This window comes from Hippoglossus hippoglossus, chromosome 6, assembly GCF_009819705.1.
Source record: "Hippoglossus hippoglossus isolate fHipHip1 chromosome 6, fHipHip1.pri, whole genome shotgun sequence".
NCBI classification, from domain to species: domain Eukaryota; kingdom Metazoa; phylum Chordata; class Actinopteri; order Pleuronectiformes; family Pleuronectidae; genus Hippoglossus; species Hippoglossus hippoglossus.
Window position 1 is genome coordinate 8,689,515 of NC_047156.1, and position 27,093 is coordinate 8,716,607.

General features: G+C 42.7%; 1 protein-coding gene across 1 annotated transcript; it reads left to right on the forward strand.

Moving 5' to 3' along the window:
- Positions 1–1,774: 1,774 nt before the first annotated feature.
- Positions 1,775–25,821, forward strand: pamr1 (peptidase domain containing associated with muscle regeneration 1). The gene is made up of 14 exons (XM_034588805.1): positions 1,775–2,078; positions 9,037–9,213; positions 10,252–10,377; positions 10,928–11,042; positions 15,140–15,357; positions 15,991–16,098; positions 18,398–18,568; positions 18,721–18,912; positions 19,137–19,982; positions 20,067–20,243; positions 21,250–21,316; positions 21,463–21,689; positions 23,973–24,331; positions 24,462–25,821. Exons 1-14 carry the CDS (start codon positions 1,919–1,921, stop codon positions 25,023–25,025), a joined length of 3,507 nt encoding a protein of 1,168 aa, XP_034444696.1. The 5' UTR covers positions 1,775–1,918; the 3' UTR covers positions 25,026–25,821.
- Positions 25,822–27,093: the final 1,272 nt, after the last annotated feature.

Below are 27,093 nucleotides of genomic sequence, written 5' to 3' on the forward strand. Positions count from 1 at the left end.
TAATTCCAGCACTGCATCCAGCTGGAATTAAACAGACCAAGGAGATCATATAAATAACAAAGGTTTTAAAAAACATAAATACATGAAAGAAACCTTTAGCAACTGTGTTGTCACTGGCTATATTTCAGTTGTTACTCTTAAGTCTTGAAGTTTAAGAGCAAGGTTTGTGATGAAATCTAAATCTAAACATAATTTACTCCACCATTTGATTTGCAAAGTATCATCAGCGACTATTCCAAAGCTGTAATAAACCTAATACTTTGTACAGTATCCAACTGGTGGAAGTTACAAATTAGAAAAGGCTCATTAGAAAAGCATTTGTGTATTTTGTTGTTGTTCTAAGAATAGTTGAACATTTTAGGAAATATGCATTTTCACTTAGTGGTAGAAAACTATATAAGAAGATCAATAGTGCTCTTAGTATGTAGTCAAGTATGTAGGGAAACAGCTAGAGGTACCAGGTTATGAAAAAAATGTAAACACAACTACAGGTTTAAAAAAAAAGAAATGGTGGCGGAACTAAAATGCTGGAGTACTCAACCGGTTCTTCAAGTCCCAAACGGAGGTTGTGGTACGTTTGTAAAGTACTTCCCCTCGAAATGGAACGTCTTTGGGGGGTACTACAGAAGTGTTATCCAGAACTTTATTTAGACCCTGGTCCCTGTGGTGGAAATGCAAGAAGTTCCTGCAAAGTTTCCTACGGTTCCTGGGGAAAGTTCCTGCGGTCGAATCGCGGCTAATCTGTCTCAGTCTAAGAGAGAAATATTCAGCCACATACTTACGGTGGAAGAGAGAGAGCTCAACGCGCTGCAAATTAAGAAAACACATGCAAATAAATAAAAAAACAGGTGCAAATTGAGAAAACAACTTCATCAAATTGACGACACATGCTCTGCAAAAGGTAGCAGACATCAATAACTTCACAAAGCATATAACTACAGCCAGCAGGTTCATCACTTGTTTGGGTCCCCTGGCAACATTTCTGGTGTTGTTTTAATTTGCAGGCGTTTCTGTATTTGCATGTGTTGTGACTTTTTGAAGGGCATGTGTCGTCAAATTGATGAAGTTGTTTTCTTAATTTGAACGTGTTTTTCTATTTGCATGCGTGTGTTGAGCTCTCTCGGCCACTATAAATACTTCATGTTGTTCCTCTTTGTTGTTTGTACAATCAATTCAAAACAGTTTGTGTTAACTAATGAGCTTGAGAGGCCCTGGTAGACTTCAGATATCGTCAGGTCAGCGGTTCCCTCCTAAGCTAACAGTCTCCTGGCTGTAGCGGACCAACATTAATTACATCTGCATGAAAGCCAATATTAATATTTATACTGTCTAAGTGTTGCTTTTGTTCTCACAGCAATCACCTTTCTGTATTGTTGAAGCTTCCTGAGGCGACGCACAGCTACTGTATTAAAGCTTGGCTAGGTGTCAACTTGAATGGCACTGACCTCGAGATTTTTTAGACATGAACAAGTAGTGAAGCGGACATAAATTCTATCACCGCATCGTTTACCTTGAAAAGTTTGGCCGGCACTTAGTGTAGAGCATAAGCTGGTCGTTACACGTGTGTGTGTGTGTGTGTGTGTGTGTGTGTGTCTGTGTGTGTGTGTGTGCATGCGTGTGCGTGTGACTGACACCATAATGAGTTAAGCATAAAGCCCTGAAGCCTGCTTTCATGCATGAGCAGTGACGTCGTGCTCGGAGCAGAGCGAGGGGAGTATTTGGGAGACCACTGCAAGTGGAACTCCTTGCGAGGCTGGTCTGTAACCTGAAGCCAAAGAGAAGTGAGAGAGAGAGAGAAACTGAGGGAGAAGGAAAGTGAGAGAGGAGAGAGACAGAGCGAGGGGAGGGAAGGACTGCAGGGCCGAGAGAAGGTGATGTCAGCTGAGTTCAGAAAGTAAACAGAGTTCCAGGCTGCAGCATGATGTCTGCGGGACGGGGACTGCAGCTGGGGGAAACCCACGGGGGCTCCGGCACAATCCCCCGGACCAGCACCTTTATCTCTGGGAAGGAGGGCTGGCTCCTCTTCATCTCCATCTTCATCTTCATCTCATTACCCCAGGGGAGAGCCTGGCCCTACGGTAAGACACCGGCCAAGACTTTACCTTTGTTTTTACTGCTCTTCTTTTTCCTCCCTCACCTTATTTCACATCCTCTTGGTTTATGTTCTTTGTTCTCAAAAAGCCGACATCAGCACTCTCTCCATCCCCTCTTTCCCTTTCTATGCTTTAAAAGCACAACAACGCTCAGAGAGGCTTGTAAAAGAAAACCCAGTGAGAGGCAGTGATGTAAAAAACATACTTTCTTTACAGGCTGCAAAGACGTACAGCGAAGTCTGTCTTTACAACTTGTATTATGTAATACAGAGTTTGTTTATTGTCCTATTTGAAAAAGGACAACTATTCATCGCAGTGGGTGTTTTTTGTGAGAGTTTAAAGTGAAAATACTTTTTTTTCAAAAACAAAACACAGAGTTGGATGTTGCAACAAATTCCTGAAGGTAAAATGAAGCAAAAAAAAGGCTGTTGAATCTTGGCACTTGAGCCCAGTCGTGCTCTCAGGGATCAACATCGTCTCTGATTGTTTACCCTCGGTGACCAATTGAACTGCTGCAGGAAGACGTGAGTCATGTGTGAGTCGATCACGCCGACTGCTGTCATGTGTGCAGCATATACACCGTCTCCTAGACACCTAACCAAACCTCTGCCCTCCGGCTGATTCCCTCTTGCACAGCAACCACGCAGCAAAATAATACCTTCAATTTGTATAGTGGGTGATTGTGGCAGAGGGCTGGGCAGCGCACAGCTGTGTTGAACTTGAATGATTCAGAGGCTTCTGGGAGTTTTACCTTCTCATGTTATTGTCAGCTGAGTCACTGACTCTGCACGGCTTGTCTTGTAATTCGTGTTAAATCAGCTGGTGATGGATGTTTTCTGTTGAGCAACCTTTTCCCTGTTTTTAAAGCGCAGCTGAAGTGTTTACACCCAAATCCCAACGTCATGGAAGTGTTGGTTTTTTTGTGTGCGTCTGTGTTATTAGAATCTGTGCAAGTTCTGCTGTCCCCACTGAGGCTTCCTGTTCAGGATCCCCCACCTACATGGATCCTGAGATGCCCCGTTCTTCTGATACACTCTGCTGATGGTGTTGATCTAAAGTCCACAGGGAAGTTGTCAGGGCTTCAGCGGGCGGTCGGGAACAAAGATCAACATTAAAGCAATGACATTAGACTGGAGAGAGATCTGGGCTCAGAGCTTAGTTACAAGAAGGAAAACATGGCCACTGAATGAGCATTTGGAAAAATCACATCTCAGACAAGTTTCAATTTGAATCTTGAAAACATAAAGTGCACATCCCAGTCCCGTGTTCGACCTACATATTAGTGTCCGTATACATATCACCATTGTGGATAATACCATGATAGGTTATTTTATTGGGTTTGTGGTTTCCTATAGTCAAGGGAAGTTTATTTAAAGCCAGTTACAGGATGAGCACTGGTATCAGACTACATTCAGATACACAATATTCATCGAGCTCCTCCGGGGGGTTTCCCTTGCCCATGATGGCTAAATCACTGTGACCTCAAAATACCAGACAGCTGCTGTGGGCAGGATGCAAAAGGAATTATACTTTAGCTCATACATGCACACGTGTGCACTCACAGCTATTTTCCATGTGAAATGAACTCCGCTCTGTCAGGAGGAAACTCTTCAGAACTGGACATACAGTCATTTGTCATTCTTCTGTCTGGGACCTTTTTCTGACACAAGTTCTCACTCAGATATATTTTGCAAGTTTTAGGCTGTAGAATTTTTAAAGAAGAAAATGTTATATATATTTATATGTTGTGTCGAGTTGTGTGCTTTCATTATCCAAAATGTTTTCAGCACTTTTCTAATGAGAGGAATATAATTGTAATCAAGGTAGCGGTCTGGTTTAATGCATTTGCCTGTGATTGCGGTGCCTTTGCCCTTTTGCGTATTTGTCAGGGTTGTGGTTGTCTGCATGAGGCATTCTCTCATTTTTAAGCCACGTTTTTTAAATATACTTTTAAACTATGTATTTTAGATTTTTTTGAGTTTTTGTTATCGGACCTAGATCGCAAGTTATCAGAGAATAAAGCTGAGCAAACACATCACGGCCCGAGACGTCCCGTGTCTGCAGTAATGCAAAAACTCAGATTTATTTAATCTGAAACTGCTTTATTCAGTGTTTTTACTGGGGTTACTCACTGGGTCTGTTTGTTTTAAAGAGGAGGAAGATAATTCAGCTCCCAGTAAAATACTCCTTACAGGGAGAAGCTGATTGTAGTGGTGGTGAAGACAACAACTCCCATGAGCCCACATTAGTGCACAGCATCACCAAACTCCTTCTTTTGTTGAGAGACCTCTAGTGAAAGAAAACACATTTTGTGTGTTTTAATTACACTAATATGACCTAATAAAGTAATAAGGAAAGTGAAAGTCTCTCCATTGCTAGATGCCAATATGAGTGTGTGACAAAGTATGGTTTTTTTTGGGGTCAATTCCCAATAGGTTGAACTATTCCTTTGACCGCAGGAACAGATCCACAGCATTGTGTTGTATTTTTGATGAGCATGTTGAGCTCATCCTACAGTTCTCACTGGGCTTCACTCTGCAGCGTATGTCTGGCTTTGTGTGGAGTTAAAAATAGCTGAGTGGTGTGGAGCAAGACAAGACAATATGGAAGCTGATAAGATGCAGTTTCTGAGCAGGGAAAAGCAAGAAACTGAAAGTAAGTGGTTTAAATGCCACAGATATCAGTGTGCACAGCTGCGTCCCTGATAACATTTAGATATCAAATTATACACGTTTTTTTTTTGTGAGGCTCTGAAGGCAGCGCCTGGTTATGAATGGTGACTGGGTCAGAAGTGGATGCTGGTGTGAAATCACAGCAAATAAAAAAAGCAGATGCTGACCTTTGAGGTTTATTCTCAGCGGACCTCAGTTGCTTCCAGAAAGCGTTGATTCCGACTCACTGTCAAGGTCAACCTGGCACCTGCAGCACATTTCCAGCTTCATATTTTCACAGAGATACACAACTGACTGAACAACAACGTCCTTGTCAGAAGTCTGGCGTTTGCTGTGGCTCTCTTACAGTTTAGTGGATCTGCGGGTCAGTGAGTTCAGACGTAAAGGTCACAGGACGTGAGTTTCTGAGACCGCTTCTCTTGCCCCAGGTGATAACGACGTCAGTGTCTGGATCCACATCAGGGATGGGCGGCTGAGACATGCCGGCTAACAAGCTGGGCCTGTACAGCCTCTGACTGCGTGGAGGCTCTTTGTGACACATCCATCAAGCCGTGGAGCTTCTGTCATGATATCCGCATCGTTCCTATTTTCTTTACTGTGGCTTCTTGACGAGCACGTTGGGGCGTACGTTCAGAGGAGTTCAGCATCTGCTATGGAATGGAAAAAACAGATGCTTACTTACATCAGACCAGGAAAGCCAATGAACCCACACAAAACTCTGTACAGCTACAAAACTGTGGGGGATCAAATGTTTGTGATGTGCTGTTAAATTGTGTTCATATGGCTTCGGGCCAGTAGTCTCTCTCTCTCTCTCTCTCTCTCTCTCTCTCTCTCTCTCTCTCTATGACACACACATACTAGTTTTGTGTTCACTGTGGAAACCATCAGACATACCATAACAAAAAGACTGGTTGGATACCAACAGTGCCAGACAGCCAAGAGGCGCAATACAGAAGCAAACTTTGTGATCAGATGTTTTTTATTTTTCTATACACCCTCTATTAAAACTTTGAACACTTCCCTTTTGCAAGTACAACCACAGTCTTGGGTTAAATTACAGGTCTGGGGGAACAGAACATCATGTAAGCAATGTTAATCGGCATAGTGACGCTTGTTTTCACCTTTAATATTATATTATAGTGTCTGTACATGCAGAAGACACTCAAATACAACATTGTGCTGGTTGCACCAATGTCCACTCGTAGACTCGTCCCTGTGCACGTGCAGCTCCACACCTGTTCAGACCTAAACTGCTGTAAAAATCGCACTTTAAATTGTTACTGTCCAGTGTGTTGTTAGCTACAGGTGTTGACCTGGAAGCCTCGCAGATGTGTTTTTAACAAGGTGGCAAACTTAGCTGGGTTGAAATGAGTGAATGCAAATTGCTGGGCTGCAAAGTAGAAGCACGGCTAATTAAAAATGACCCGCCAATTTCGTTAACTGGTGAACATTTATTATTGAGTTGAGCAGCAGTCGAAGAAAATGAAATAGATTAACTATTAAAGATGCATTTCAGAGTGTGAGACATGTGAGTCACATTTCAGAGAAGAACATAACGGCCTTATCAGCAGAGCGGGTGTCAGCAAACTAAATCTGTGCAGTGTTTTAAGAGTGAAAACGCTGCTGCCTTTGTTTATTACCCTGACAATTGAGCATAGAGGGGGGGAAAGCTTGCTGCAATCTGGAAACTAATCATGAGTACATGTCGTTGACTGTCTGAGGTCACACAAAAGATGTTTTTCTATCCCTTGTTATTATATTCTAAATCAGGGCCTTTGAGTAGGAGTGAACCGAGGGCACTTACAGCCACAGGATGTCATTTCTGTGACGAAGGGCAAGCCGCACAGCAGCAAGCCATCTGATGACACAACAGACCATCTCATAAAGTCCTTTGACTCTTTCATGTTTATGTCCAATAACTCAGGTTTCACAAGCTGTCGGGCCAATGTGTCCTTTACAGACCTCAGTGAGGAAACACAGAGGCGGGTGGGAGATGATCAGCACCTCCCAGTCCCCATGTGGCAGGCATCACACCTTATAAACACTGTACTAATAATCATTAGAGGGTAACAAGCGACAGCAGTTCCCAGGCTGAAGAGTCAAACTGGCCAGTAACAGTCAATAATCCCCGGGGTCCAACATATATAATTTGGGTCATGTTGCAATCATAACAAAAGCCATAGTCTGAAATGTCGGAGTAGGTCTATACTGTAATCAAACAATCAGTAGCTTTACTGTTTCATCAGTGATGTTTCATTGATTTTGCTTTGTTTTTTTAACTGGATATGGTGAATCAGGGGGGCGGCACGGTGGTGCAGTGGTTAACACAGTCGTCTCACAGCAACAAGGTGCCTGGCTCGAAATGAAGGCAGCAAGTTCTTCCCAGGTCTGAGTTTCTCCAGGTGGCTTCCTCCCAGAGTCTAAAGATTATTATTATTTGGAGACTCTAACTTGCCAGTAGGTGTGAATCTGAGTGAATGATTGTCTGTGTCTGTTGGCTCTGGGATCTACCCTGATTGGCTCCTGCTCTCCCAGCAACCCTCAAAGAACAAGCGATATAGATGGACGATGTAGTGCTGCATTGAATTTGATCTTTATTGGAAGCATGGTGAATCTTATTGGGGAGTTTGCAATAACAGACTGGGATTAGGACGAGACTGTAAGTGTGAATATGAATTAGTTAGTTGGTCTCTGTGTGTTTCTTAAATGGTTTCCTTGCTGTGAATGAAAAGAAAATATCTTTGCACTCACAGTAAAATACATAACTGTTCCTTCTCCTCGTCAAAACAGACCTTCTCTCAGCACGCAGGCCGTGCTCATGCCTTGGATGTTTGTGGTTATGACATATGATCAAAATAATGCACACTAAAAAACTGAAAATCTGACATCTTACATTCATTTTAACCGCAGTTAACTATTACCGGTGGTTGTTGTGGTGGAATGGGCGTTGTGAAAGTGACGGGTTCGTATTGGCCTCATACTGATGGACATTTAATCCGTCCTGAGATCCACCAGACGCCATGGCACGGAGAGGGCAGACTCGCCCACATGTTGTTACTGGCGTGCTGAACATCGTTTCAGGGTATAACACAAATAAAGCTGAGCCCATGCTATCCAAAACAACAAATGACCCCAGCAACAGAGGAACCATAAAACAGCCTGAAACTGTTTTATGAAGCACAAACTCTGTCCCGAGGAAACCCGTGATAAACTTGACCTAGTGGCGTTGCACAACCTACTTCCTGTGTGATTAATGTCAACGTGCACATTGTCCCTCAGTGTCGGAGAGAGAGAGAGAGAGAGAGAGCTGCAGAGGAGGCCAGATCCTCGCTGGACTGAGATACAATTTATGATATCATTTATGTAGAAGGGCAGTGCAGGCGATACAGGCTATTGCAACACAACAAGCGACCGCAAAGAGATTATTCATGTGTTGCTTTGCATGCCTCTGTCAGAAATTCTTCGTTTCCAAAGTCTTATGTAAACAGTAAATAAATGTAGCGTGCAACTGCAATTTTGCAAATAAAGCCAGCATGAGTGTGTCTGGCTGTTTCTCAGTGAGGAGAATTAATAGTGGGCGTCTTTTGTTGGGGCCAGAGAAGTTATCGTGATTGCAGGGTACATGCAGACCACTGCAACGATGCGGTGCCAAGTTTAAAGTGCAGCTTCTGTTAGTTCTCAGTCCACATCTGCCAGGAGAGAATTTCCACTTGTCTGTTTCAGCTTAAAATCAATTGTTACATAATTATAACCACTCGGGCTCAAAGTTCCTCAAATTGCTGGTTTCCACTCCAATTAATCATCACATCTTTTGGGTAGAAACTCAAAAGAAGAAGCTTGATGCACTTTATGAGAAATTATTTGATTCTCTTTTCCTTGGGAGCGACTTAATTGTTGTACTTTGTTCTCTGATCTAACATAGGATGAGAACACGCAGAGGAGGTAAAGTATTGCGACTCGCGGCCCCCCCTAAAGAGGAGCTTGCAACCACACGGCAGTGGAAATAACCAGAGAGCACGGTGAAGAGCAGCAGCTCGGATAAACACTGAACTCGCCAAAATCCTTCCACTGCTTTTCAACCTTCTGCTGACCATGACCCATGTGTGCTCACACTTTCCCACAAGGCCGAATATATCACATCTGATGTCTTTTCTCCATGCTTGACTCATCTCTCTATTTCTGTCCACTTATGAAGCGATGGTTACATAAACTTCCTTTTTTTTTTGCGTGAGACTGTCGAGTTTCTGACTCTGAGGTGTCGTCTTCTTTAGATTACAAGTACTTGTACAACCACTGCCCGGGCCCAGAATGGAACGTCCTGTGCAGGGGCTGCTGCGAGTACGACGTGATTCGCTGCAAGTGCCCGATCCAGGGGACTCCGGTGGGCTACGCCGTGCCCTGCTGTCGCAACGCCATCAACGAGTGTGACCCTTGTATCGTCCATCCAGGTATAGAGACTTAGTGAGCATGGAATAATTACTCCCTCGTCTCACTCTACTTTTTAGTTGTCAGAATTAAGCACTCTCTTTATTACGTGCACATCTGTTCATTTAGCCTGTGAGAATTTAGTGTTGAATATCTGCCATCAGACTCCGTGCTGCCTATCAGCTGCACAGCTGTTTGCATTGTAGCCTGACAACCAGTGTGACAGAAAGAGTGGAAATAACTTCTGTATCTGTGTCTGATCTAATTTCCTGGCTAACTTCACATCGACTCCCTCGCTAGACTTACTGGCAGAAGCCCCGTGAATTGGCCGAGAGGGAGACTGTGATCACACTTCCAAAGAGGGTTGTAAATCAGTGTGTTTTTTATGCTCACAGATGAGCACATCATTGTCTGGTGTGAAGCATGTACGGTGCATAAAAAGACTACAGTCACCTGGAGACGTCTGCACGACATGTGCTGCGGCTCATGTGCTGAAACTCTCGTTTTCTTCACGCTCTTTCCCTATAGAAGTATGTCATGTTGTCTTCACAGCTTGAATACTCTCATGTTTTGCTTTATGAGAAAAAAAAACAGCTGTTCAGAATTCAATAGATACTTGTACGTCACGTTTTTGCTGTAAAACACGCAGAAAAATTTACCCTCGAACCTCAACGACCAATCATAAATCCCCATCTGTACGTCCTCAGCGCATGTTGTTGTTAAGATTCATACCTGTGCTCAGGTTGAATGTTGCTTTTCAACTCTCGGCGGACAGAGCAGCCTCTTAAGTGAAAATCCATCCCTCCATGAAACCATTTCAGATGGTTTTCTCACCGTTTCTATTTTAGGAAGCAGCTGTGGTGGTGAAAGATGAGCTTAATGAGTTTACCAGAGCTAACGTTGAGGAAATGTATGTCAGTGCAACTTGTGCCCAACCCTGACAAACAATAGCAGCTCTTTTGTGAGACCTAATGTGATTGGTTTGTGCCTGTTGTCTTCTGGCTTTTTTCAGTCTGGCTCCTGCTTTACACCAATTTCTCTCCTGGCTCTACTTCTTTCAGGTTGCAGTGTGTTTGAGAACTGTAAGCGCTGCAACAATGGGACGTGGGCCCCGAGGGATGACTTCTTCATTAAAGGCAAATACTGCGCCGAGTGTCGGCCCGGCTGGTCTGGTGGAGATTGCTTGAGTGAGTCTCTTCACTCTCCTAATTACGGATCCTACACGGCTTCGCTGTAAATAATTTCTCTCTATAGGCTAAATGAATGTACTTTCTTTGCTTCCCTGCTGATTTATCTCCTGTGCCAACTTGGAAGGCGGCCATATGCCCAGGAGATTTTCCACGAGGAGCTGAATGACAAGTCAGAGTCAACATTCAGGAATCCCATAAAACAATTTAATGTGTTACACTTGGACACTGACTATAGCGCTCTCAATATGGAAATATTCCGCTACGGGGCACGAGAGGAATACATTTAATTAAAAGCAGGAACCTGGACAGGCAGCTGGAAGTGTTTGTCGGCCCAGTGCATATTGTGTTTATGCTTGTTTATGTCCATGAACACAACACAGGACATTTACAGGGCCCTTGGAATCTTAAATGTAATTACCTTTAGTTTGAATGGTAACCAAAGCAGCTCAATGTTTATGGCTAGAATTATAATTAAGGTCTAATTTACAACTGCTGAAATTTCAATGGCTCCCCATTGCTACACAACGTAAATTCCTGTGTGTTTCAGAGTGTGGGGGAGTAATCCGTAAACGACAGGGCCACTTGGTGCTGGAAAGTTACCCCAACAATGCTCGGTGTGAGTGGACCATACAGGTGGACCGGCCCTTCACCATAGAACTCAGGTATAACAATAAACGTTTTTATGCTTGTGTCTGTCCAAATCAGTTAGGCATCATATCATGAGCAAGTTTAGTGATACTTTGATAATCTTTACTACTTAGCTAAATGCCAGCATTTTTTTGTTTAGTAGGATTTAACATTTGCTATATTGTACGATCATAGCTTAGCATGTTAGCATGATAATATTAGCACAAATAACAGTCCGATTGGATTCATTTTTTACTTATTTCATTTTACAAAATAAAAGGGCGCTCAGACAGCACATAGTTAACGAAAGTGAAAAAAAATCTTGAATCCACTTGTTTATCCGGATCCGCTCCAAAATCTATTTGGTTCTGGCTTCTTCCTTGGCTCATGCCCCATCCCTCACCAAAATTTCATTGATTGAGTAATTTTTGCATAATCCTGCTACCAAATAAAACCTGTTTTTAGACATGAAGTCTGGAAAATGTTGAGAAAACTAAGAGTTTGCCTTTTACATATGAAGAATACAGCAGGAGATTGTCCAAGCCAGATGTGTTCACAACAACAGGAAATAATCCAGATCATTCCGGAAACTGGGTCTAACTGGAAACCAGCTCTAACTGGGTAGAGCATTTATCTGTATGGCACCACTTTTTCATTTAGAGATCCATCTAGATTTTTTTCTGAGTGGTCGATCAACAGACAGGACGACAAACCAACATTTCAATCTTTTGAATCATATATAAGCATAAAAGAGTCCAGTATCCCACCTGAGGGAACAATCTGAATCTGAATAATCACATGAATTTGCTTTATTTAGTTTTTATTTAATTTACTTCCTGTTTTAGAATTGCTTTAAAACCACAGAGAAGCCCTTTATGTTACACACCAGCCAAACAAGCATAGTTTAAGGACAAATGTGTCTGTGGAAACTCAAGGATACAGGGAATCTTTGTGTTAGTACTGTCCAGGTCACCACAGGTTAATCTGGCATTAAACGATCAGTTTTTTCATTGTCCATCTGTGATAGTTCTGAACGGCTGGCCCACTCAGTCAACTTTCCCCTCGGTTCAGATATTTCTGCTAAGATATACGTCGCAGACCGGTGGCAAGTCGACAACAGCGTTTGGAAACCGCAACACCCCGTTTAGTTTATTCAGGAAAGTTATTACTTTTCAGTCCTGTGATAGTTTTCTATTTCTGTCATTTTCTCCATTACACATGCAGCGTTTTTACAGGCGAGCACTTGTGCAGGGCTTTAACAGAACAAAAGCTCCATACAGTTAAGATTCAGGCTGAGCGTGCAGTGCAGATGGCAGCGGTTTGTTGTGTGCATTATAGTGGTTTAATGAAAGATTTTCTCATAAAGCTTTGCAATAAACCATGAACTGTGACATATGTACAGTAGATGGAATCCATTTAATAAGGAAACATATCAAGAAAGGCATGACTAATATTTAAACGTTGTATTTTTATATCCTGCAGTTACGACATAAATCCAATAAAACCCCTGAATGAAAAGGCACAGCTGAGCTCAGCGATAGACAGGTGGAAAGTAATTAGTAGGGTCTATTTTTAATATACTTCTTTGTCTCTACCACAGTAAAACCTCATCACAGGCAACATGTACTGAATTACAACTGGCATTAATTGTTGGAGCCGCTGCAGGCTCGCATTTAACTTCACAGAAAATCGTATTAGTCCATGCTTCCCTGACCAGAGGGTCTGTGATAACGACTGCAATTAGAGGATTAGGGAGCATGTCATTGTTTTCTGTGAAGTTCATCAGTCCTTCATGTCTCTTCCCGTCTAAGGCCAAGGGTATTACATCTGAAATCACAGAAAAGAGGGGAAAGGAGACTCTGTTCGTGTTTTTCCTAATCCCGCCGGCAGTCATCTTCATGTCACGCTCGCACTGCAACCAAACAACTTATGAAAGCGTTTGTACATTTCTTCTAACAGTCATTATCTTCACCTAAACTCTCATTTGAATTGGCCCTACAGCCAATCCTTCCAGAGGTCCTGACTGTATTAAAGCACACAAAGACATGCAGACACATTACCCTGAAATGTCACACCAGTAATTACCAGTGCGAACGACTTGCTTTGGAAGTAATGTTGTGCAATCAACATGTTTATTCAGGGTTGATGGATATATTTTTTAGACGTTTAACGACCGCAGATCTGAAAACACGAGATACCTGTTTAAACTGGAACGACTGTTAATCGGCAGTAATTACTTTTCTCACCAATCACATAAACGTTACGGCAGTCACATGTGCACTTCTGCAATTTAATGGGCACATAATGAGCATTAATGAAAACTGATCTAGTAAATATAGGTGTGAGAAAATTCTTGAGAAAGATACGCATCTCTTTTTGGCTTCGGAATGTACTGTACCCTTTTATATTTGCTGCCAAGTGCGCTTCACATCAAGTATTGAGTAATTTTTAAGGTAGTCAGTTCACACAGAGACATTGTGGTATTACTTGCCTTTACCTGTCACAGTCATGATCTCACTCAGGTGACTCTTTTGGGCTGAAGGCTCCATCTCTGAACATCCATGTGTTCATTACTGGTTGGCTAGGGGCCGTTTGAATGACTGAAGCTACACCATAGGTCTTAGGATTTTCCCCCCTGGACTTTATATATATATGCATGACACGTCTCTTCTTCAATCCAGCAATGAGGCTAATATCCCAGATGTGAGCACTGCCATCTTGCGCCTTTGATTCAAGATTCAAGATTCAAGAGTTTATTGTCATATGCACAACGATAACATTAAGCAGTCGCTTGCAATGAAATGCTTGGGTCACAGGCTCTCTTATAACAATGCTCAATCAAAATTTTAAATTTAAAATAAAATATACATATCTAAAATATATATATACACCTAAAGAAAAAAAGAAAAACAATAGTGCAAGTGTGTGCAATAGTGCAAATATGCAATAGTGCAAATATGCAATAGTGCAAATATGCAATAGTGCAAATATGCTAAGGTGCAGAGTTATGACAGATTGGAGGAGTTTAAAAGTCTTATGGCCTGGGGGATGAAACTGTCTCTGAGCCTGGTGGTGCGGGCCCGGATGCTGCGGTACCGTCGGCCAGACGGCAGCAGGCAGAACAGTTTATGGCTGGGGTGATAGGGATCTTTAATGATCCTGTTGGCCTTCTTCCTACACCGCTGGGTGTAGAGGTCCTCCATGGATGGTAGCTCCGTCCTGGTGATGTGCTGGGCAGACTTCACCACCCTCTGTAAAGCCTTACGGTTGAGGGCGGTGCAGCTGCCGTACCAGGCGGTGATGCAGCCAGTCAGGATGTGACCAATACTTTAGCCAGCCACCAGGGGGACGATCGAGACACTGTGGCTTCTCTTGTTGGGGAGCTGTCATCAACAGCCGTCCATCTTTATATTCAGTCTATTCAGCCCCATTGGCTGTTTGTTCTTTCAAGGACAAAATGAGAAATTGTCTGCCTGTTTTTGTCATGTCGCAGGTGAAGCACAGTTTATAATGATATACATGACGAGGACATTTGAACTGAACAGAACCATTGTTAATGCTACACCTGCTATAACCTGTCACACATGTCTGCTGTGATAGAGGTTGACTGTGGTTTCTTAACATTTTTATCTACGTCCTTGGTTTCGAAAATTGCCCAAGTTCTTCCCTGGTTCTTCTCCACAGGTGTAAACTTCTTAGCTCCCATGAATCTTTGTTCCACTTAAAGAGAACTGTTGACTGCTGTGGTGCCTGGTAAAAATGAGACACATTTAACGCAACATTAAGATCAGTAAGCTACGCAATTGTGGGCAAATCACACTCAGCTGTTAATGTAATCAGGAGCTGTCATTATTGTCCGTTACCAGTTTGCTGGCGGGAGGTTTTTTAAAGCTCCGGTACCTCGATGCCAGCTGGTGTGGCACTGCCAAGGAACACAGGTGATCTCATGATCCACAGAAAATAGCAGGAAAACCACGGAGCAATCAGCAGAAAAAATCTACTGTTATTTCCTTTACTTCACAGTCATATTGATACAAAAATTCTATGTGAAATCAATGAAAAGCATAAATAATTTCCAATGTGGAATATTTTTCTACTTTTCATTTTCATATTCTTCCCTTGGTGCCAACAGGGTTATGATGATGAGTCTGGAGTTCCACCATTCCTGTCGCTATGACTTCGTGGAGGTCCGAGATGGCGACAGCATCAACTCGCGTGTGATTGGTCGCTACTGCGGGAGCAACAGACCGGCCCTGATTCAGAGCTCCGGCAACAGTTTACACGTTCTCTTTGTGTCTGATGGTTACAAGAACTTTGATGGGTTCTTTGCCACTTTTCAGGAGAGCTCAGGTTGGTCAAATACCAATAACAGTCAAAAACAATAAAAATAATACTAATCATATTAATTAATTGTAATTCTACATTAGGACCCTTCGTGATATAATTCAGTCCCTACCCAAAACCCGAACCCCTTTCTGCAGTCATAGCCCAGTAGATGTTTTAATTATTGTTTAATTATATTTGAATCATTAATATGTAAGCATTGATTCTAAAACAGTAGCTCCAGAGTCCAGAGTATCTAACGACAACAACAGATTTCGGCAAAAGCTTACGGACCACTGGCAAAGTTTACTAAAATGTCCTCACTTTCCATAAATGACCTCACTCTCAAGGTTTTAAACTCAAAAGCAGACACACACATGCACTTGTGCTCAAACTGTGCCCGTACTCCACCCGTGCCAAAGCCAGATCTAGTAAAAGTAAACAGAGGCTTTCTGTGTAGAAATGCCCACACATCTTTACAAATGAAAAGTCAACACGACAGTTAAAAAGCACCAGCTTTAACTTTAAATCCCTTCGAGTAACTTGGTGTTTACAGCCATTTTTTGATATACAGATTCTGTCATTCTGCTGCTTATAAATAGAACATCTCTTTTTTTTATTGTACCCTAATGACACATGAGTGCACGTGTGTGTTCACAGCTTGCAGCTCCTCTCCCTGCCTGCATGATGGGACTTGTATCCTGGACAGTTCTACCACCTATCACTGTGCTTGTCTGGCTGGCTACACGGGCAAGAGGTGTGAGGAAGGTGAGTCGAACATAACTGAAATTCCTAAAGTCTGATCGTCCTTAAGAAATGCTGATATTTCATATTTGAGGGAAAAAAATAACCTGCAGGTTCTACTCCAAGGGTAGAACTGTGGGAATGAATTTTCCATCCCATGAAGCACCTGGTGGCACATTTGTACTGACAAATAACAGAATAGATTTAATAGTTTTCATCTGAATCACTGAGATTTACTTCATCCTGAAATCCCATTTTACTGACGGTGACTCAGTTACAAAGAAGAGCTCTGTGGTTTCCCCCCCGTCCATGATCTATAGTCTTGGCCAATCAGCTTTTTAAGAAATATGAAATAACAAATATGTTATACTGATGAAATTAAGCGGCACTGGGTCAACGAATGTATGAGCTCATGCTGCTGGGGACAGAAACTGGCAGAGGAAATTCATGAAAGGGGGAAAGTAGTCCAACAAATATCTGGAGGTTTATAGCTGAGGTGGAGGAAAAAAATACAGTATTTCTGAATTTGGTAATTATTTTAGTTTCCTAGTTTCTGAGGATAGTCACTGTGTAAGTCATGTAGGGTACTGCTCCCTCAGGGTGTGGCTGCAGGTATTTTGGCCTTCAAGCTAATTTATTTACGAGCGTCTGGACCTGAACTTGTTTTTTTTTTACCTCCCTGAGATCCAGCAAAAACAGACCTCCTGAACCCATCTCCCGTTTTTCTTTATGGTGTCGTTTTCAGGGCTAAATTCGAGTCTATGAAACTGATGGAGAAACAATTCCACTTATATAACATCTTTTATCTGCCAGCTAGTTTTCATAGGAGGAGACACCTGTTAAATAAAAGGAGGGGTCGGCTGTTTTCATTGCACACAGTGTGCATTCATCTGCATTCAATCCTCAGCTGTTAATTTTAATGGAACTGAGCTGGAACAACACTAATGACTCACATTTTGCAGGGAAAACGTGGTCTACATTTTCTGCCCCAGAGTCGGATGGAGAATTTTAAGTATGTACCTGACATCAGACATATTTTACGTCTGCAATAATCAACCTGTCAACTGCAGTAATCCTGAGCTGACACTTATTCTGCAAGAGAGAATCTGACACGTTATCACAGAAACTTGAGATAGGGAATAAATTCTCTTTTCCCTTCTCTCCTTGGCACAGTTTTAATCTGTTTTGGAGAGCAGCGTTCAGCATAGCTTCCAGGGTATTTATGAAAGGAATAATGATTCACTTACAGTATGTGTGTTCACATTCCACCTTAATAACTCCAGACTCATCTCATTATGTCTGCGCAAAATCTGACATGGAAAAGGGATCATTCGGCAAAACACATGAATGCCCGCAGCACTTTCAGGGTTCTTCAGCATAAAATAAAAACAAAAACAATACAAAGGTCAGCTACAGTTTACTTCTCTGCTTTTTGGTTGGGTAGCAGATTTCTCAATCCCTCCGAGGGACTGAAGGTTGGAAATGTCGTACGGCACAAACGCCAAGATTATAGGGAGGGTTCCTTGGTTTGGAGCTATAAAACCACAGATCTGACCTGTTTTAAAAATAAACAACTCAGAACCCCCCCCCCCCCCAAGGGAACATTTCACAGAAAGTGTCTTAATTGGATGATGACCGTAGTGTTAACACATGTGTTTGAGTTCTTGTGAATTCAGTTGTGGGTGGCAAAGAACTGTTCTGCAACGTTTGTGTGCAAATTTGCAATTTGCCATAGAAATAAAACCCATCCACACAGAAACAGCACATCACAACACGCTAAAGGAATTACACAATTTCCCCATTAAGGACGTAGTTCTGTTTGCTGTAGGCCGTCATATAACGGAGCCACACGCGCGATTCCAGAACCACACGACCGATCTTTACTTCCCCACTTCGTAAAAATCCACTTTTACAACACTGGAAAAGTGAACAGCTTTTATTGCATCTACTTCGTCCTCATTTACAAGGTGTGTGTTTACGCCTTTTGCTGTGAGTTGTTCACACTTCACCTGAACGGGTGAAAACTGTTTATTAAAGAGCAGCTAAGTTCGCTGTGGAAATGTTTAAATGAAGAGTAATGGGTCTGAGAGCTTTGGTTTGTCGGGTACTTGTCTCACCTGCGAACTCCAGAGGGGAATGAACTCACTGAAGGTTTATTTGTTTGTTTCTTTACAGCAGGGAGATGCAGTAAACTGATGTTAAAGGAATACTTGAAATGCTTCTTAAATCACTTATGCATGCTCCTCTTTTAATTGAAGAAAAAGGAAAGTAGGACAACACGTCTTCATACGTAAACTGTGCCTGTGCCTGTTTTTCCACACAGTGGTGGGATGCCGCAGGCCTCCGGTGCCCACCCATGGATCCACAAAGGGTGTGTTTCACCACTCGGGGGCACGCATCACTTTCCATTGCGACGCTGGGTTCGAGCTGCGGGGGGTTCGTACTGCCATCTGCCTAAGCGACGGCAGCTGGAGTGTGCCTGCCCCGGAGTGTGGTAAGACAATGATGTGAATTGTTTATTCGAATAAAATATGGGGATCTGGAAAAGTCGTGTGTGTGTCATCTGCTCGTAGCTGGATGTCATTCATATTCCCCCAGAGATGCTGTTGATTGTGGAAAAAGTCTGATGTTCTTTCCTGTCTCCAGTGGCAGTGGAAAGAGTCTGTGCTCTACCACGCAAGCCAACACACGGGGACCACTTCTTGGTTTATGGACCCAATGATGTCCTCATTGCGCTACAGTACCTGTGCTACCAACCCTATGAACTCAGTGGGACGTCCCAGAGAACGTGTCTCCCTAACAACACCTGGAGTGGGACGCCTCCTCTTTGCACCAAAGGTCAGTGCAATATCTGTTATTCCAGAAAAAATGGCTGAGTCACTGCAAATAGTTTATTTTGCATCCATTTTTGAAAGGGTAGCAGCTTTTATTGGATAGGAGAAAATTAGTCAGTGCCTAGAGACGTTCAGTGTGATGAGCCAGACTTGAACAAAACAGATTTGCAATCAGCAGCTAAATGACCAATCCAGCAATGATCTTTTTTTTATGTTCTCTACCCACAGTGAATAACACGCTCACTGAGACAGAAAAGGATAAAGACATAGAGATATACAGTCACAAAGATACCGACGAATCTAAAGAGAAGGGCCCAGACAACACTACTGGAAAAAAAGAAAGCGTTGGAGGGAAAGATATAAATACTGAGCATGGGAATACAACAGCAGTCGACACCGAAGATAAATATACCGGGACCATTCCAGAGAAACCTGTGGCCGAGGATAGGAATGAAGAAGAGCTGGAGGAAAGAAATAATGGGTCACAGAAACCTACTGGGGGCAGCCAAGATAAGGTGGATGGTAAAGAGCAGGATAACAGCCTGAACACAGTTGAAAAGGAGGAAACTGAGGGTGCAAACCCAACTGAGAAAAAAGATGGCAGCCCAGACACAAACCTGGAAACAGGAAAGACGGATACCACCGAGACGGTTGTGATAAAAGACAAAGGACAGGAAGAGAAGGAAAGAAAAGAGGAGCAGGTGAATGGAAAAAGGGATAAGGACAAAGTGGGCCCCAATGATACCAAGCAGGGGACGGTCATATCTGAGGAGGACAACACAGTGGAGATATTTGAACTGGAAATGACAAAGAACAACACAGTTACAACTGATGTGAAGGACTCAAAGACAGAGAATAACACCATAGCTTCTCCAGATCCCGGGAGGAGAACCATTCCCTCTCGAGTCAACATTACTCAGATCACTCTGTACAGGGCTGGAGGTGAGGAAAATGGGAAACCAAAGGAAAAACCAACAATTGAAGAGGATAAAACAGCTGAGAAAACAAAAGAGGAGTTGGATAAAGAGAAGGAGGAGAAGGAGAAGGAGAAAGAGGTCAACCAAAGCTTCTCCGGTAAGAAAAAACCCACATTAAAATGCACTGTTCCACATTTTTCTTTGACCTTCACCTCACTTACTGTCCGTTCCCCTCCTGCAGAGAAGAGCTGCCCTCCTCTCCCCCGACTGCACCACGGCTACCACCAGGTGGTGCCAGGGTTGGAGCCTGAGACGGTCGAGTTCTCCTGTAACCACTCATACGCTCTCAGTGGTGACGCTCGACGCACCTGCCAGGCAGACGGAACCTGGAGTGGCAAACAACCCATCTGTCTCAGAGGTACCGTCATAGCTTTTGTCACTGATTCATAAATCCGCCGTTTGTAGAGCACATACAACATTTTGACTGTTATTTCAATAATGATTAGGAACCACTTTCTAATAAGGTGTGTTTTCTAAAGATTGATAAGTACTAACATACTTCACACTCAGCGTTTCATTACCAAATGATTATCTAATAAATGATCCTGGGTTTCATGTTGTAATGAAACGTGTAGTTCATAACAGCCAGCGTTCTGAAAAGCTAAATGCAAAATAAATGCTAAATGTCAATGTTAAATGCCAGCGAGTAAATGATTCTGCTGTACAGCGATCCATCAAGTCTGGAGCTGTAAATGTTAATTAGTTCTTAATGGATTTTGGTCTGTCGGCTCTGCAGCACTTTACCAAAAGGCTGAACTGTCGATCAGCTCAATTTTCCTCATGAGAAAAAGCTTGTTCTGTACAGCAGCAAAAACCTTGCAAAGCTGTTCTGAGAGTTAGACGAGAAAGAAACCAACAAGATATAAAGTTTTTATTTTAGTGGGCTCAAGATGTGATAGTATGGGATCTTTTTTTTAAGAACAGAGCCAAGTTAACTGTTTTTCAATTTTTCACTTGTCTTTACGTAAGGTTAAGCTGATATACAGAAATGTGAGTGGTGAGGTAAGGTAAGACAAGGTAGAGACAAGATAAGGTAGCGATAAGATAAGGTAGAGATACGATAAGATAGAGATAAGATAAGGTAGAGACAAGATAAGATGGAGATAAGATAAGGTAAAGATAAAATAAGTTGATTCTATGCTGGGGAAATTCATTTTTTACAGCAGCAGATAGTCAAAATCAGGAAGACAAAAGAACACGTGAAAGTATAAAAAAGAATGAAATAGCCTATAAAATATCTAGAGAATATGAACATAAGATACATCAGATCTTCTCAAGCTGTGTCAATCGATTATATAATAAGTACTGGTGTATTTATTGTGTGTGTTATGAGTGTGTGTTCATATATGTGTGTTTATTTGTAGCATGCCGGGAGCCCAAAGTGTCAGAGTTGGTCAAACAGAGAGTTCTGCCACCTCAGACACCATCCAGGTATTTTTAACCACCACTTTACGAGCTGTAGTGATGTAATGATGACTCTTGTATCATTCGTTCAGTTTTCTACACACACATTCAAAAGCATTAAAAAGTTAATGTCTTATGTACACCCCCACTCGCTCTTCCTCCTCTCCCCTCAGGAAGACACCTGTGTTCAAGCTCTTCAGGGCTTCTGTGCTGGGCCCTCAGCTGCAGCCCCCCACTAAAAGCCCCCCGGTGCTTCCCCAGCTGTCCCAGGGCTTCCACCCCCTCTACACACAAATAGAGTACGAGTGCGCGTCTCCGTTCTACCACCACTCCGGCAGTCCTCGCCGCACTTGCTTGAAGACGGGGAAATGGAGCGGGCGTCATGTTTCCTGCTCACCAGGTGAGGGCAGCAGAGGATTGCTAGATTAGGGTACCCACTGGAACACAGGCGAAACACACGGTAGAGCAACATAGTGTGTATTTGATAAAGCGTTGGGCCGTCACAGGTCGCCAGAACAACTCCAGGGTGCCATGGCGTCGACTTTACAAGTTTTTGGATCTGATCCGGAACGATAGGACGTGATTCCTTCAAACCACTTTCTCTAGATGTGGTGTATTGATGATGTCGGTGGAGAGTCCGGTCAAAAATCCCCCGTAGGTGTTCAGTGGGTTGTCATCACCACAGCATATGATCACATACTCATCAGAACCTATTGCAGAGCGACAACTCTTTCATTTATCAGGTTTTCCCCTTTAATTTGTCAATCATCTGTATTTTATTCCAGTGATTTCACTCCTATCTACAGTGATATGTGGATTCAGAATGAATGTCCACTAGGGGCACTAGCACAGCGGCACTTTCTAAAAATACGGTTCACTCCCTCTAATTGCTGACGTTGAGCAATACCTTGTCAGCTTCTTCACCCATCTCACAGGAATCCTTGTGAGCCAGAGAGCTGCAGGCCTCTCATTACGACTCTGTGAAAGCTCCCTCAGCAGCTGAGTAGAAATGCCATGAGCCGACATGTTCGGCAGAGCTTTGAGGAACAGAGAGAAGAGTCTGACAGCAGCTTGGTTTCCTCCGGGCTGTGATCAAATGTACAACCAACACACATGTCTCCTGTCGGTTAAATATCATCAACAGCAACATCCGTCAAAATAACGTTGATAATAATATGCTTTATTTTTATAGCACTTTGCTAAATACTTACTTCACAAAAGGCAAGGCAGGGGCATTTTCGTACACAGGCCATTTAATGTGCTTTATGGAAATAAAATAAGAAAAGTAAAGATCAGAAGCATAAAAGAAACACAACAAAGAACAAACTACAAATCAGGTTGTTTAGTTAAAGTGCAGGATTAAGTGATTAAGCTAAGGCCCTGGAGTGCAGGTTATGGTTGGGGCAGATAATAAGCAAAACACAAAATCAATAAAAAAAGAACCATAAATTAATTAAGAAAAATAGATATAAAATCACTAAAGACTTTCCAGTGGAAGTTTTTAGAAAGGACATAAAAGATGAAGCTCAGTCAGACGAGAAAGTCGTTCCAGAGCTTCGGGCCCTGAGTAGAAAGGATCTGTCCCCTTCATCTTTCAACCTGGTAAACCTCTGTCCGAGGATCTAAAGCAACGCAAAGGTTCTTATAGGATAACATTTATTTGAATATAATCAGGAGCCAGGGCCTTAAAAGTGATGGACAATATCCAGTGAGTTGAAAGTGGCTGAAACAGGTGCAATAAAACAGTTGGTTTGCAGAAATCTAAAAGTTTCAACACAGATGTTTGCACTTTGTCCCACATGATGATAAAATATGATAAAATAATGGTGTATTTATGACACAGCAGTTCTGTCATTGATTTCCATGGTAAGTCTCTTTTTTACATAACAGCAGTTCACACTTGTTGGGTTTAGTCTAATACCTGGTTTCATCTGATTTCAAATAGTTTGGTCGTACTGGAACAATATATTCAGAACATGGTGGGAAAGACTGTAAATCCATTCAGACCAGGCCCTCCTAATTTGTTTGGTTTGTCAAATGTTTCTACAGCCATTATACACTAGTCTGATACCATGAAACCAATGGTTTTCCTCAGCTTCTTTCACTCGCTGCCAGGACTAATCACACAAGGAAGGAGACTCTTCATGCTCTTTATCTCACTCTTTATCTGAGTGGTTTCCTGCTCTGTGCCGAGTGGAAGGAATCAGACTTAATCAGTATTTGTAGCAATCACAAAATGGCCTGTTTGTTCGGATTCCCAACCTGAAGAGGTGTTGGGTCTGTGGGCAGCTGTAATGAAGGAGCTCTGCACACATTCTATCATTCTTGTTGAAATCTGAAACCTTATCTCCTACATTGAAACATTTTGTCGACGGTACACATAATAAATCAAATATACATTTATATTTATGGCCTATTTAGACCTTTTCTTTTGTTCAGTTTTAAATAGATTCAATGCATTAAAGGTTCTCTCACATTTAACAAGATCGTATGGAAAAACTGAGTGTTTTATGTGTAGATTCATTTGTGCCACTGCTTTGCATTTTGGCAAACAGTGTTTAAAATACAAGCTCAGTGCCACAGCGAGGAATGTTGACACAGTCTCTGTTCAAGTCTAATTTTTCCCTGCTGCCCCCCCCATGATCATGGTTTCTCTCTCATCCTGTCACCTCCTCTTCGGAAGTGTGTGGGAAGCATCCAACCTTTGACCAAGAGAGGCCGGCAGAGGCTCACTGGCCTTGGCTGGCAGCCATCTACCGCCGCTCCACCAATGGCGTAAAGACCAAGGTGACCAAGGCAGACAGCCTGGCAGGGTCCCTGAAGAAGGATGGCGGAGCAGGAACTGGCAGCCGTGACCAGGCTGCTGACTGGCAGCTGGTGTGCAGCGGGGCTCTGGTCAACCAAAGGAGTGTGGTGGTTGCGGCTCACTGTGTGACGGAGCTGGGGAAGGTGTATCCTCTGGATGCAGCCAAGATCAAAGTGGTGGTGGGGAAGCATTATCGTGATGACCGCAGGGAAAGTAAAGGTCTCCAACACCTGAGGGTAAGCTGCTTTAAAAACAACACAGTCAGTATTTCACAACATCTTACTTATTACACAAGGTTCAATAAATATTGTTTGTTGTCATATTTCTTTTAAAATTGCACAATACATGTGTCTCTTTGTCCTCTAGGTGGCCTCCATTGCAGTTCATCCACACTACGACCCCAATATTCTCGACTCTGACATTGCTGTGGTCAAGTTACTGGACAAAGCGAGGATTGGGGAGAAGGTCCAGCCCCTCTGCTTCTCGGAAAGCCAGGGAGAGGTGACCCCCGGACACGGGCTGGTGACAGGCTGGTCCCCACTGCCCGATTCCAGTTTAGGCGCTGATGAGAAGGCGAGGGTTGGGCTCGTTCGCCTTGCCGATGTGGTCCCTTGTGAGCAGCAGTACGCTCGTAACGGCGTGCCGGTCAGTGTCACAGAGAACATGCTGTGTGCCAGCCAGAAGCCAGACTATGGAGCCTCTAACATATGCCCCTCTGACACTGGGGGAATCCTTGTTCTCCCTGCGCTCTCTGACAACCAGCAGCCCCCTCTGAGCTTTACACCGGTGCAGGGCCAGAACAAAGGGCTGTGGAGGCTCCTGGGACTGGTCAGCTTTGGTTATGACCATGGGGAGTGCAATCCCGACCTTTACACAGTCTACACACATGCGGCCAACTTCAAAGTATGGATAGAGAGCAATATGAAATAAACATCATACTCGCTGACACACCAGGTTCCCCCCCTTATACTTCAAAAATATTCAAATGCCTTTATATCTCACCGTCCTCTCCCTTCAGATTTCTGTTTATTCATCCTTTCTATTCATGTGTTTTTTGGTTTTATGCACAAGGGCATTTTCCTTCTTAATGCAGAAGTAACACTGGACAACACAGTGATCTAACTGAAGGGGGTGCTAACGCATTAGATGTGCTGGGGAATCAACCTTTAACCGAGAAGACTTCAGCGTTCAGGTCCCTCAGCCTGAGGTTTCAGACTTTAAAAAATGACCAGAAAACCATTTCAAGCCTTCGGCCGAACGATGGTCTGTGTTGTAATCAATGTATATATGAGTTATTCTATCGATTTATATGACCCGTGAGATGTACATATTGTAATGAGAGACTGAAAAATAATGATGTTTTTAATTAAAAAGGAAATGTGGGTGTGGTAAAGCTTGTCAGAGTGATTGCTTTTCATGTGCATCCTGCTGATGAGGAACAGAGTTAATACGTCACGTTGAGACGCTGTGAAACACCTCACTCTTTGCTCCATGAAGAACACAGTGGGTCTGTGTTGTGGAGCAAATTAATCCAGGTCAGAGCGGCACAACGGCCATAAACGGAGCACATTATTCACAGATCAATTCTCGCTTCTGTGCTCAAATTAAATCAATTACTCCCATTCTGACCCTCCTCCATTATTCAGACGTGAGTTTACCTAGATAGAGGCGCTGCAGCCTATATTGAGTTCCAAAAAAAAGAGCAATAAAAAATACATTATTTCTCCATCTGTGGGAGCTTCAATAGAGAAGCTCAGCTTTGGTTGTTCTTTTCATTTCATTTTTGGGATTCTAGATATGAATTCAGTTTACAAGGGGCTTTGAATCGAGTAGTAAATCAATGATAAAATAACCAATTTCTTCAAAATGCAATAATGAGAGTGGTGAAATCAAGCGATTCTCTTAAAACTAAATAAAATAAATTGCAATGCGATAAAACATCTGAGACATATGAGAGCTGTGATGTCCCTGCCTGTGACTGTGACACTTTAACTTCCAATGGTAAATAACGGAATGACTGTACATATTGCACAATCCCTCCACTGGTACTTATAGTATTTTGTATATTTTTGTATATTTGTTTCATATTTTTCATATTTATACTTGCACAAATACACCACAGCAAATTCCTGCTTGGCACTAAAACCCGAATCTGATTCTAGAAATGAAACAAATGGGGGGGGCAGTGATTTAATGAAATTATCTGAGTCTTCAAGCCTCAGGCAGTAAGATCCAGAACTGAAGGGTCCTGACTGATAAAGCCTGGACATTAAAGTCTTGATTTAGGCTGCAGTCAGAGAAACCAGGATGTGATCTCCAGAGTACAAGTAAATCTGCAGTAAAGCTGCGAGTCGGATAATGAAGACCTTTAAATTTTAATTTGTGACTGATATACGAGCTCCTTTCATATGCTTGCAGGCAAATGGTGCATCCCCCTTGACATGGAACCATGTATGCGTTTATTTCCTCTGATGGGTCGATTTGGGCGTATTTGGAGTCAGTGTAGATCGGGGAGAGAAAGCATGAAATAAAGTGTGTAAGGAGGAGAGATGCAAGGATGTAATCTGTGGTGCAGTGCCTGATCAAAACTGTTTTATAGGAGCATGAGCACCAAAATAAAGCCCTAAACATTAGTGTTATTAGCAATCCAGTGCCACAGTCTTCGTGTCAGGATTCTGCAGCCTGTGTCTTTAGATGTATTTTCTGATCTTTCCCATATTCTGTCGTGTTTTGTCACAAGATATTTCGCTTTTGGAGTCTCTGAGTTTTGTTCATTGCAGCCATACAAATACGACCATTTTCCTCTCTAGAGCTACTACAATAATAAACTTTATGTATATAGCACTTTCTAAATGCTGTAGAGCATATAAGGTTCTACACATTTTCAAATGTTGCTCAAATTCAAACCAAAGCTTTCAGTGAACGTCTCACAAAGGACCTCTGTCAATATCAGTTGATACCCAGAGTAAACCCAGGTTATGTAACACAGCGTCTCACT

Bases quoted from the DNA above. Each gene is read 5' to 3' on its own strand.
- pamr1 (XM_034588805.1), top strand. From the start codon at position 1,919: ATGATGTCTGCGGGACGGGGACTGCAGCTGGGGGAAACCCACGGGGGC. The intron at 2,079-9,036 runs GTAAGACACCGG...CGTCTTCTTTAG, and splicing joins GGGGAGAGCCTGGCCCTACG to ATTACAAGTACTTGTACAAC. The intron at 21,317-21,462 runs GTATTTTTAACC...CTCTCCCCTCAG, and splicing joins CCACCTCAGACACCATCCAG to GAAGACACCTGTGTTCAAGC.